Raw genomic sequence first — 13878 nt, 5'->3', positions numbered from 1 at the left:
ACCATCATTTGAACCTACTATTTATTCAATCTATCATCCTATATCTCTTCTATTACTAGCAAGCTACTGGAAAAATAAATCTGCACTCATTGCCTTCACTTACCTCCTATTCCTCAGCTCCTTACAATCTGGTTTCTGACCCCATTTGGCTAGATCTTCTTTCAAGATGATTCCAGATTGCTTAATTGATAAACACAATGGTCTTCTCTCAATCCTCAACCTTCTGGGCCTCTGTAGCATCTGATATTTGTTGATCACCTTTTCCTTTTTTTTTTTTTTTTAAACTCTCTGTCCTGGGCTTTCATGACATTGCTCTTCCCTCATTCTCCTTCTGCCTGTTTTGATTACTCCCCTTTTGCAAGATTACCAGCTGTCAACTACATGTTCCTATAAGTGGATGTTCCCCAGAAAGCTGTCTTGGATTCCCCTCCCCTTCTTTTTTGGTGATCTCGTCAGCTTTTGTGGGTTCAGTTAAAATGACCCCAGACCATATTTCTCTCCAGCTGCAGTCCTTCATCTGTAATTTCCTGCTAGACATCTCCACCTGGATGTCCCATTTGGGTAGCTGTGTAGAGAATGGGAATGGAGAAGCGAATAACAAGACAGGGAGGCCAGTTAAGTTCTGGGCAAAAGGTAACTAAGGATATCATCTCAAACGAGGTGGTCCAGTCACATAGGAAGAACAAGGCTAGTGGATGGACGGCACACATTGGTAGTATCTACATAATGTTGAGATTTGGAGGAAGGCATTGTTACCTGGGTGGAACCCTGTGGAGGATTTATAGGAAATGTAGCCAATAATCACACATGATAAGACTTGGATTGGTCGTAATTTGTACCACTGGAACCAGTGCCCAGGTAGATGAAATTACAGATTCACTGAAGTATCAGTGGTTCGAGGTTGGGGGAGATACCACAGACATAGTATATGTCATGATGTCTGCAAGTCATGATATTCTTGTGCATAAAGAATAGCTAGCATTTATATAGTACCTTAAAGTTTCCAAAGCTTTCACAAATATTACCTCATCTTATCCTCATAAAGTACTGAATCTAAATGCAATACTGAATGAATGAATCTGGAGCTGAATAAGTAACCATACTCAAAGAGTATGAATGACTCTGCCTTTGGCCCTGACGTGATCATTAATGACATAGGTGAAGACATAGAAAGCACTCTTATGAAAGCTGGAGGGAAAATTACTGATCATAGACTCAGGATTCCAAATTAGGTTGGAATGGCAATGGCATGGCAAGTTTTGTCTTGTTGGTTTTGGTCTTACCACCAGTAAATATAAATCAGAGGCAGTACAGTAGAAAGGGCCCCAAATACGAAATCACAGAGCTAGCTTTGAATCTCAGCTCTGCTGCTTATTGCTATAGGATGTTGGACAAGTAACTTCACCTGTTTCTTCATTTAAAAATGGAGTACAGCAGGTGTCAAAAATGTGGCCTGAATGATGCAGTGCAGTTTACTGGCCTCCGTTTCTATTTGAATTTGACACAACACGACTAGATAGATGAAGGGATCAAGGTCCCTTCCAGCTATAAGCCTTGTGAACTTAAATTTAGATTTAAAAAGTTAGTTGCAAAAGTATTGCTTGGGGGAGGAGAATCTGGCTTAATAGCAGTTCACATAAAAAAGATGTGGGTGTTGTATTTAGCACCAAACTTTATATGAGCCATTGATGTGAACTGCATCCTAAAAAACCACCATCTTCAGTTACAAAGGTTTAGTGTCCAAACCACTGGATGGAAGAGTATCACGTTACATTGATCAGACCACATTTGGAGGAACCCTGAGAAACTGGATTGTGTCTTGATGAAGACAACACAATAGAAAGATGTCTAGATAAAATGTTAAAAGAACAGTTGGAAGAATTGTGAACATTTACTTTGAAGATGACTAAAGGATATCATACTAGCCGTTTTCAAATGTGTTCAGTTGTGCCTTCACTTATCCAATCAACAAAGATTTAAGCACCTCCTATATGCATAGTGCTACTGGTGAGGGAGGAGAAAGTTGTGAGGGATAAGGGAGAGTACCTTAAGGGATGGCAGGTAGAAGTGGGGGATGAGTTTTTTGGCTGCTCAAAAGGCTAGAATTAGGAGGATTTTGACACAATATCAGACAAGTTTCTAACAGATGAGCCAGCTACCTGGTATAGTGGATATAGAGCATTAGACCTAATCAGAAGAATCAGAGGTCAAGTCTAGGCTCAGACACTTATTAGCTGTGTGACTATGGATTAAGTCACTTAACCCCTGCCTCATTTTCTTATTTATATAATGGGGATAGTAACAGCACCAACTTTCTAAGGGTTGTGGCAAAGATAAATTGAGATAATTGTAAAACATTTTGCAAACCTTGAAGTGTTATGTAAGTAAATTCACAATACTATACAAGTGCTAACTATTGTTATTATTGTCTAACAATTGACTTGTCCAACAATGGAATGTACTTCCTTGAGAAGTAACTTACAATTCCCTGAAAAAGTTCAAGTAGAGGTTGGTAGCCTATCCTTAGTAAAGGTTGAAGGGCCTACAGCACTGGGTGAAAGGTTCTAAGATTCTGGTTTTCCACATGTTAGTTAGTCAACACCACAAGTTTGAGAAACTTATAAAGCTACTTGGGGCTTTTTTTCACTTTTTTACCTGTGTTCCATAAGTATATATGGGTTGGCTTGCTGACGGTACCATAAATGGCTAGCTGTTTCTCAAGACATAAAAGAACAAAGGGTGACTTGTTGCCAAGTCACCCATCTCTAATGGGTGGCCAAGGTGGGCCACCTTCTTGTGGGAACAGAAAATGCTATTGAGCTTCTTGGTGAGGTTAGAGGAATACATCAATGATTTCTTTAAAGCCAATAGTGACTAGAACCTTAGGAACTCTGAACAATTAATATGAAAAAATTAACGACCTATTCCAGGGAGGTACCAATAAGGAACTGGTATTTTAAGAATTATGGGCTCAGAAGGCAAAGGACCTGGCATTTTTATACTATTTGTAAAAGCCTACTATAAACATTTCAGTATGTCACAGATTCAGGCTAAATCACATCTCTTGTTTTCACAGCGATACCCTAGTGTATCTCACCGTAGCGCATAAAAGCTAATGTGGGTATCATCTCATCAGCATTCATCAGCAACTTTTACTAGGCCACATGAGCTTACGTAGCAAAATGGCAGGATGAAAGGCTCAAATGCTGCCTCCTACAACAGCCTTTCATGATTCCTCCACCTGTTAGTGCTCCCCTCACCTAGGAAATTATTTTGTTCTTACTGTACACCTTATTCCATCCCCTCCATGGAGTGTGAACTCTTTGAGGGTTTAAAAATGTCTTGTTTTTGCATACTGAGAACCTAGCCCAATGCCTGGCACACAGTAGTTACTTAAGAAATGCTTGTTGAAAAATGAATGTCAAAGTTCAGTGTTTCACCTGCTGTGCCATATTCCCTCACTACAGCAGTCTGTGAAAAAGAAACCAACAAAAACCAAAACTACGCAAAGGAGTCCAAAACAAGGTGAAAAGGAAGAGAAGCTTTAGAAAAGTAAACTTTCATAATTGATACTATAAGGAGAACCACAAGACAGCAAGAAAGAGAGACCTGAACAGGAGAGAAAAAAGGTGAAAGAGAAACAAGGCATGGGGGAAATTTTTGGAAAGCCACTAACTAGGCTGATGAAAGGAACACCCAACTCCATGATAACAGTACTACCCCATTTTGTTCTTGCTTCAAACAGCATCATAATTAATATAAAGGAAAGCTCTAGCAACATAATTAACTACCACTGTTGGAGTAAAAAACAAAAAGTGAACATGCCTAAACTATAATATGCGCTAGCAAACTATTATTGTCATATAGGCACATTCATATTTGAGTTTAAATTTCTTAAATGTTTTAAAAGTTATCTTAAAAAAAAAGCTGCCTAAATAGCTGTTATTATATGGCTAAACTAAGGGAACTATGAGTGTACATGGAAAAAAAACCAGACCTGTTAAGGAGAAATCAAAGTCCAGTTTCAAACAGTGGTGGAATGCTGCTGAACAACAGGAGTGGCTTTTATTACAGAAAAACAAACCCCCCCTCCCCCCCCAAAAAGCCTCATTGATTCTGTTATCTTTGCCAGAAGTCATTCTGTATTATCTGCTTTCCTCATCTTGGTTAAATCCCAAGTTTTGTTGTTGATCAGTCGTGCCCAACTTCATGACCCTATTTGGGGTTTTCTTGGCAAGGAGACTGGAGTGGTTTGCCATCTCCTCTAACTCATTTTACATATAAGGAACTGAGGCAAATGAGGTTAATAGGGTTAATGACACATCTGGGGGCACACAGCTAGTAAGCGCCTGGGGATGGATTTGAACTCATGAAGATGAGTCTTCCTTATTACAAGTCTAGTGCTCTATCTACTAAGCCGCCTACTTTCTCTTCTCAACCCTGTGCAACTTTCCTTTGACCTCATCTTTCAACTGACACTCCTCTCTCCAAAGCTACCAAAGACCTCTTAATTGTGAATCTAATGGCCTTTTCGGAAACCTCATCCCTTCTGATTTCTCTGTAGCATATGACATTATTGATCACCCTTTTCCTGTCTCAGGTTTTGTGACATTGCTCTCTTGGTACTTCTACCTGTCTGGCTGCTCCTTCTGTCTCCTTTGCTGGATCTTTATTTTGTTCACCAAGCCTGTCTTGATCTGTCTTTGCTTTCTCTCTTAACTGATTGGTTTTAACTCCCATGGTTTTAATTATCTCTGTACAGATCATTCCCAGATATATACATCCAGGTCTAGTCTTGCGACTGAGTCCTAGTTTCACATCACCAACTGGCTCCCGAACAGCCTAAATTCGATGTTCTATCGGCATCTCATAGCCCAAACATCCCAAACAGAAGTCATCACCTCCACCCCTCCCTTTCTGTGAACTGCCCTATTACTATCAAAGGCACCACCATCCTCCCCGGTCATCCTCACCCCACACAGTGTCACATTTTGTCTTTTCTTTCTTTACAGAATCTCTCTCATGTCCCTTTCTCTTCATTCGCATGGCCACCACTTCAGTGCAGGCTTTATCACCTCTTGTGTTGACTACTGCAATAGCTAATTTGTCCTGTTGCCTCAAGTCTCACCCCACAGATCCAAAGTGATTTTCCTAAAGCATATTCTGACCACATAACTTCTCCCTACTGAATAAATTCTAGTGGCTCCCTATTCACTACAGGATCATAGATCAAATCATAACTTGACCCATTCCTACCTTCTAGTATTCCCATACTTTACTCTCCTCTCCACATTATATAATCCAGCTACCTTGTCCTACTTAATGTTCCTCAAACATGACACTCCATCTCCCATCTCAATGCCTCTGTACTTGTCTCCTGTGCTTGGAATGCTTTCCTTTAACACCTTCTTTTGAAATTTCTGATTTTCTTCAAGAGTAAAGTCAAATGCTACCTTCTGTAGGAGGCTTTTTCCTCTAAGGTAACCTTCCATCTACTCTGTATGGATTTACATATTGTCTTCTCCATTAGAATGTAAGACCTTTAAAACCAGGCATTGTTTTTACCTTTGAATCCCTAGTGCTGAGAATAGCACCTGGCTCATGTTTAAAAATACTTGATTATAATTTTTCAGTGAAAAACACAAATCTATGTATTTCATAATTTGGCACCTAAAGCACATGTGCCAAATGAAGAAATTTTAGGAGGCTGATGTTTGGTACTAGGACAGAAGTCACAAGTAGGCTTTCAGACTGAGTCTTTCACTGAAGTTACAAAAAGCCAGTCCTTTCCTTGTAAGAAAGGAGGTGGAAGTGTATAGCCTACAGTAGAGGTCTGTTAAGTACTTTATGTTCATTCAACCTTTATTGATCATGAACCATACTGAAGGACGTGTATGAACAAGTCTTAATCATCAACTTTTGCTGTTGGAGCTGTTTGGTTTTTTCAATCACATCTGACTCTTTGTGATTCCATTTGGGGTTTGCTTGGCAAAGATGCTGAAGCAGTTTCCATGTGCTTCTCCAGCTCATTTTACACATAAGGAACCGGGGCAAACAGGGTTAAGTGACTGCCCAGGGTCACAAAGCTAAGTGTCTGATTTGAACTTGGAAAGACAAGTCTTCCTGACTTCAGGCCCGGCAGTCTATCCACTTCACCACCTAGCTGCCCTAATCATCACAGATGTTTCAAAGTCTTTTTTAGTATTGTTTCATGATGCTGTGGCTACCCACCTGCTGGGCATTGATCACAGCTGACCCTCTCCTTCAGGACCTGAGGGTAAAGAGAGTTTGGGTTTTGGTAGTACTCAGTTCTTATCTGGATGTGTTAATTTGAAGACTAAGGCTGTGACTGCTATGTAGCACCAGTATGATTAGGTTACAATGTTTTGTGTGTGTTTGTTTTTTTTTTGCTCCAGTTCAAGTGCTCTTACAGCAAGGGTAAGTTTATATCAGAGTTTTTTTTGGGAGAACGTGTGGGGAAAGGTTATGTGACCAATAAAATTTTTTAAAAAATACTTTTCCCCTTAAAAATAATTCCATCACCCCCCCATATACAGTGTCCCAAAAGTCTTAATGCAGTTTAATATGCCTTTAAAGCTTAACATATTAAACCAATAAATAATATTGAGACAACACCCATAAATTTTTTTGTGCTACTAAAACAGAAAACAAATATTTGCATATTGGAACAGAAGACACATCTAGAGAAGATGTGGCAGGATTATTTAGGAGTCAAAATTTTCTCATATTTGGATGCCATTTCACACCAAACTCTAATTTAGTTTCTTCTTATTTTCCAAACTAATTTGCTCTTTTGTTATTGGACTTACTACTGCCAAATGGTTCAGTCTTACTGCAGTTACCACCATCAATGATGACATGTTTTTAAGGACTTGGGAGAATCTACAAAAAAGAGCTCTGTATTTTGATGCTAGTGGTTTTAAGAAAGTCATTACTGCACTGTTTTCTCTCATGGCTGATCATTCAATAGTTACAAATATAAAACTCCATCCTCAAATAGTACCTGAGACTACTGGGCTGCCTTAGATTATATTACAGTGTTCTAAAATTCTCTTATTTTGAAACTATTTCTTCAGGGGAAGAGGATGGAAAATGTTGTAAAATTAAACAATAAAAGAGTATTTGAGGTCCAAAATATCTGGGAATCATTGCTTTGGCCTTTTGGATATTTAAAAAGAATTCTATCTTTTATAATTTAGTCAGACAAAAAGAAAAATAAAACTATTTGAGAAACCTAAACAATTTCAAAATAAGTTGTGCATGGTCTGTAGTATTTGATAGCAGCTTTTTATTGGTTACAAAACCTAAGCCCATATACAAAATTAGGAACACATTTAGATGCCTCTTTTGAAAGAATGTTTTAGTCTATTTTAACTGATAGTTTAAAAAAAATAATAAAAACAATGCAATTTTTAAACACTGTTCTGAAAACGTAAAAGTGCAGCAATATATTCTGTTTCCTTTAACTATGAAATGGTGCAATTTCAATCCGAAACTGATAAGGTCACAACAAAGAGAATCAAGTAACTGCATGGATCTATCTGCTTTGCCTGACTCTATAATGTTCACTTGGATGTGGTCTGCACTTTCAGTGCAAGAAAAAACTGGAATCTTCACAGTAGTGGGAAAAATGTTCATTTTAATCTCACTGTAATATCAATGTGTGCAAAGTCAACAGGGTAACTGTCAGTATATGCAGTATGGTCATCAGAAATCAAGTTGGAAGGGGAAAAGGATTTTAATTCACCATAGCATCTGGTGGATTTGGACTTTTCAGTTTCACCAGTTTGTGACCTTAAATTACTCTGACTTTGTTATACCTATTTTTAGTGAACACCACACAGTTTTAAGATTTTAGACTTTGTGTGAATAGGATGCAGTTACCATATGAAGCTTTTTAAAACTCAACTTTTGGGGAAAGAAAAAAAAGGCACAATGAACTTCAACTCAATTTTATGTGCACAAGAGTTGAAAAGTCTGAGCCACCTTAAAGAGAAATTGATTCTAAAATTTATAAAACCTATAAATAATCAGAGGCCAAACCACTATATTAAAACAGATTCTCTAGCAAGTAAAAATCTTGCAGTTAAACATACGCTTGTATCCATTTAAGATACAAGACAAAACTCACTCTTTAAAGTGGCTCCACCTTGGCAGATATATACTTTTAATGAATGCACACCTGCTATGTGTTGTTCATCAGTGAAAAAAAACCAGCTGATTCACAAAGCTCTGATGGCATCTGTCCTTGTCTTCATCACAGTAAATACACCCCACGTCGGATCACTATATTAGTTTAGATTTTTCTATCCCTTCACATGAATGCATTGGGAAATCACACCCAGTAAACAATGGCAACAAATCCATTTTTGTGATAGCTTACAGAGTTTCAAATTGTTCATTCCCACTCCAGCAATACCATATCCTTTTGTAAATAACTGGGTCAGACAATTTTACCAAAAGCAATGACTTCACATAATACCACCAGATTATGCAGAACTATTTAAAGATCACTGCAAATCAGATTTATGCTGAATAATGGCAGCTTCTTCTATACAGCCTTACACATACTTGTCGGTATCTTTTTTAAACAAGGGAATATGGTTTAAGAGTAGGTTCAGAATTAAGCTTTTCTGATACTCAAAAAATTAAGCTTTTTATGACACTTCTTCTAAACAGTTGCTGGTTTGTTGCCAACCACATTATCAAAAGCACTGGTCACTAAGTAAAAAATAGTTTAAGACTAAATTACAGTAAACATGAAAGCTCCACAGTTTAAACCCAATATAAATCAACCAGATTCAATTATTAATTTAAAACAAAACATATTGACGACTGCAAGGTGAAAGCAAGACTCTCATGATCAAGGAGCCTTTTTGTTTCAGACTTCTCTTTCCCCCCAAGTCAGGGATCTTGCTTTCAGCTTAAACAGAAGTCCAAGTCCAGGACAGGTTGCAGCTCAGGTAAAATACCATGCACAGCATTTGATTACTTCAAAACAGCAGGAACACACAGGCTGAAGTGAGTGGCCAAAGAGGGCTTGCTGTTCTCAGTTAGGGATAATGGCAAAAGCGTCACCGGTCCAAATCTAGAGCTCTTTCTCCAACCCTGGCTTCTGAGGCAGGTAATGAACACATCAATTACTGATAGATGAAGTACAGTTTGTTTTTTAACTTAATTGTTTAATCAATAACCAAGTTTTCTTTTTTGTTTCATTTTTTAAAGTTACTTTTTTTTTCAGTTTCACCAATGAAAATCATTTGGCTCACATTTTAAAATCTATTCTTCCACATAAAGTATATGAAAATATGTTTGTGGAGGACAGTGATAGAGGCCCAGGCTGAACTGTGCCCCTGTAAAGTCTTCCAGAATGTACGCACGCATCATACTCAAGGTGTCTTGATCCACAGCGCACCATTTTCCAAAGAAATGCTCTGTGGAAAGCCGACGTGCCACTGCTATGAAATCTCTCTAGCAAATGTGCAGGCTGTGCTGTCAGCACGTGGCACCAGGAAAAAGAAGGAGAAAATAGGAGAGTTGGGACTGTTGAAAACTCTAAAACAGTTTAGGAAATCATGCATATGCATTTATAGTCCATGTGAGAGTGACTTTTGGCAACTGCAAAGTGACCGATACACGGCTTGCTTTAAAAGCATCAAAACGAAGAGGAGGCGTGTTTGTTTGGGAGCCTTTTGATGTTTGTTTTTGTCATTTGGTAGCCATCTTGGTGGTGCTTCAGGTTGATTGGGGAGAGAAGCTGCCCTCTAGGGAACTTAAAAATTAAATTCTTTTGTCTGAAGGTTGGCCGTTGGGTCAAAATTGTAAGTACCTCCTTGTGTTGCTTCAGGAATGAGGCTAGGATCTTCATCAATCTAAAAAGATCACAAACAAATCCATTTAATGTTAAAATGTGGTTAATGCTATATCCTTGCCCTTACAGATATAATACTTTCATGCAGTGTGACAAGTTGGCTTAAAAGCTTTATTTTTTTATTTTATTGCACAAAAATGGTTTAAGTGATTCCATAATTATTTCATTAGGAGAAATACAGATAATCTGAAAACAATTTCCTGGAAAATGATACCATATCCAAATTAATAGCAATCTGGTATAACTTAATTACGATGTTAGCTGAAATGTTCAAATGGAGTATTTGTTAGGAGAATTAAGGCATTTAAAATTAACCCCCTTTTAAGCTCTAGCAATGGATTTCATTTGTCTATCATAATTAATAAATGTCCACCTGCCATTTATTTTTAATTAACTGATTCCAAAGCAATAAGAAGTATCATTACAAACAACTTTTATAATGAAGTATGAGGAGACTATTTTAGGGAGGGAAAAATAATGCAGAGTATGCCTAATGGAAAAATATTTTGATTCAGATTGCCTACACAACTAGAAAAACATCTTTGTTTTGTTATTATAGGAAAGAAATCATAAATACATAAAACAGAAGTTCTAGGAAATTCATAAGGTAAGCTTCAATCTGCATTTACACACATAATTGTTGTACTTACATCATCACCAGAGAAATACTGATCTATGATCTCAAATGCTAATTTATAAATATCCTCATTTTCATGTTGCTGTAATGCTTCAATTTTCTCCAAACCTATTAAAGTGAAATCAGTAACATCAATAACCACATGAAAGACTACTCCAAATCTCAAATAAGAGAAATCTCAATTAAAACATCTCTGAAGTTTTACCTTATACCTCTCAAATTGATAATGATGATTAAAAACAACAATAACAACCACGACCCAGTAACAGTCAACACTAAAGGGATTATGGGAAAACTGGCATAGTAATACAATGTAGATTGAATTGTGATGGGTTCATTTATTATGTAAATCAATTTAAAATTATGGAAAATAATCCCTCTGAGTCATAGATGCTACTATCAGACATATACCATAAGGGGGTGAATAACAGAAAAGTTTTATATCACCCACACCTACACACTGCCTAAGGAATGGCTAAACAAATTCTGGTATGTGAACATAATGAAATGTCCTGTCAAAAAAAAAAAAAAAAAAAAAAAAAGATAAATATGAGGAATTCAGAGAAATATGGAAAGTGATGCAGAGGTAAGAAAGAACTAAGGGAGTATGCATAATAACTATAATAATTTTTTTTAAAAAGCAGTTGAACTGTGATGAATTGTAATGAGCATTGGTCCTGAAGTACTAAGAAGGAAACACCTTCCTTCTTCCTTCCTTCTCTCAATAAAAAGGCAGGGACTACAGATGTAAAAAGCAGTGTCTACTGCTAGATTCAGCTGCTCAGTCAGTTGCCTTGCTCAAATGTTTTGTTTTTGCTATGAGAAAGAATGTGACAGTGGGAAGATGGTTAGGGAGAAATGACTAAGTGTAAAAACAAAAGGCAACGATAAAACTTTTAAAAATGGAATAAAAAAAATTAAAGCAAATATAAAGAGGATTTCTAGTTTCCATCATGGCAAAGGCCAGTTTCTCTAACAGCCCTATGAATTTCACAGGATCAAAGATTTAGACCTGGAAAGTATTTCAGAAGTCATCATTTCTCATTTTGCGGATGAAGACATGGAAGGCCCATCTAGTATTTAAATGATTTGCCAAAGGTCAAATACATAGTAAACGGAAGTGCCAGAATCTGAAGGTCCTCTAACTCAAAATACAGAATTTTTCCATTGTACTGTGCTGACTATGGCATCCCCAGGGCCTTTAAAAAAAAATGAATAGGTTGACGCTACAGAATATCATTGAACAGATATCAAATTCAATAAACTCAGTCTTTCCTTCAATTGTCCTATTGGTTACAGCATGCTGGAAATATCTGTTTAGGAGGAAACAATGTATCTGCTGCAGTGAATGTTAGTAAGTAAAATAAAGGGTAGGAATTTTTAACACAGAAGACAGAAGGGATGATTTGATAAAAGTGGGTGAGATAAAATTGAAATTTCATAGAATGCAGAAGCTAAAAGGTTTTATAGGTCTTATAAGGATAGATTAAATGCTGTCCCACTTCAAACAAGACCAAAAGTGAACCCCTCCTTTCCAAAGCCTGTTTATATCATTTCTAATTCTCCCATTTCTGATATCTTTCTTTCGTCTACTCTATGTTTAACAGCCCAGTCATTCTTGACCCTTTCCCCTCTCTCCATCGAACTCAATCAACAAACATTTATGAAGTACCTCTGACGTGCCAGGCACAGTGCTATGCTTGGGGAATCAGTCCTGAGATCCAACTGGTTGTCATATCAAAATAATCCTCCCTCTGAAAATATCCTCTGTCCTTCCTACTACTATTACCTAGTTCAGATGTGTAGTCTCTTACTTAAACAACTGTAAGATCTTCTAACTGTTCTTCCCTTTCCAATCCAGTGTAAAATAATCTTCCCAATACATATGTGACTCCCCTCATCAAAAGGCTTCAGTGGCCAAACAGCTGTCATTAAGATAAAGGACAAACACCTTTAGCCTGCGTTGAAGACCTTCTCCTGGAAGCAACACATGTTATATTTGGAAATCTCTTTGGTTTGCTACAGACTTAGATTTGAAATATAACTGACAATGATGAGTTGTGGGGTCTGTGACCCCAGACAATTTTGATAACCTTTAGCTTCATGTTTCTTATCTAAAAAAGGAGGATAATACTTGTACTGCTTATTTGTACTTCACCGGAAGCATGTAACCATAAACCATTTTCCCTCCCTGGGCCTCTTGCACTAACATATGTTGTATAGTACAGTTACATGTGAACATGCCTTATTGCTCTATCAATCTGTAAGTTCTATTACAAAGAAAATGAAATTTCTAAAAAGCACCAAGCATAGAGTCAGCACTCTAGAAGCACTTAATAAATTTCTGTAAGAGTTAAATTCAGTATCTTATTCCCCTGTGGAGAGCAGAATGTAAGCTTCTCAAGTGTTTATTTTCATAAAAAAAAAAATCAAGCAACCAATCCAAAAGTATTTATTAAATACTTACTATGAGCTGCTAAGCACTGTGCTGGGTGCTAGGAATAAAAGTCCAAAGAATAAAACAACCCCTCCTGCATTGAAGACCCAACTGAGATTGGATAATTAAGCAATGTACTTTGTAAAGGGGAAGACAACAAGGAGAAAGAGGATGGGAGGAAGGGAGAGAGTGACAGAGAGAGATGGGGGGAGAAGAAAAGAAAGGGAGGGAAGGAGAGACACAGAGAGTGAAACAGGATGGGGAGAGAGGGAGGGAGGGAAGAGGAGAGAGATGGAATGAGAAAGACTGAAATGAAATACAAGGCAGTTTGGAAAGGAAGGCACTGTAAGTGGAGGGTACCAGGAAAGGCTTTCTATAAAAATCCTGCCTCACTTGCATCTTAAAGGAAAAGAGAGACTGTATGAGGCAGGAGTAAGGAGGAAGTGCATTTCAGGCCTGTGGTTCAGCCAGCGCAAAAAAGGGGAGTGAAGTGTTACGTGTGAGAGAAATTCACTTTGGCTGGACTTCAGGAGGCAGGAGGGAGAGTGATGTCTAATGAGGATTGAAAAGACAGGTTGGGGGCCATGTCATGCAGGGCTTCAAAAGCTTAACAAGAGTTTATATTTTATCCTAAAGGCAAACAAAGTCACTGGAGACTGAGTAAGGGAGTCACAAATTAGCTCTGAATTTAAGGAAGAAGACTTTAGCATCTGTGTGTAGGATATCTCCACTGGAGTGGGAGAGAAAGGAACTAGGGAGACCAATGAGGAGCTGCTGTATTTATCTAGTCAAGAGGTGGTAAGAGTCTGAACTATTGTGGTAGCTGTACTTAGTAGAAAGAAGAGGTCAGATGGGAGAAATGTGAAGATAGAAATAAAAAAATCTGACAACTGACTGGTATGTAGGATAAGA

General features: G+C 37.7%; 1 protein-coding gene across 1 annotated transcript in view; it reads right to left on the bottom strand.

Annotated features, from left to right (window-relative positions):
• Positions 1–7643: 7643 nt before the first annotated feature.
• Positions 7644–13878, bottom strand: part of KPNA3 (karyopherin subunit alpha 3) — a 111284-nt gene continuing 105049 nt past the window's right edge. Inside the window, exons 16-17 of the mRNA XM_027848318.1 lie at positions 10543–10637; positions 7644–9893 (exon numbers count right to left, since the gene is read on the bottom strand). Of these exons, the coding sequence (XP_027704119.1) occupies positions 9795–9893; positions 10543–10637 (194 nt within the window). The 3' untranslated portion in view covers positions 7644–9794. The remainder of the gene's footprint in view (positions 9894–10542; positions 10638–13878) is intronic.

Source organism: Vombatus ursinus, unplaced genomic scaffold (assembly GCF_900497805.2).
Source record: "Vombatus ursinus unplaced genomic scaffold, bare-nosed wombat genome assembly UNPS02005659.1, whole genome shotgun sequence".
Classification (NCBI taxonomy): Eukaryota; Metazoa; Chordata; class Mammalia; order Diprotodontia; family Vombatidae; genus Vombatus; species Vombatus ursinus.
Note: the sequence above shows the minus strand (reverse complement) of the source record. Positions and strands in the feature narration are given on the sequence as shown.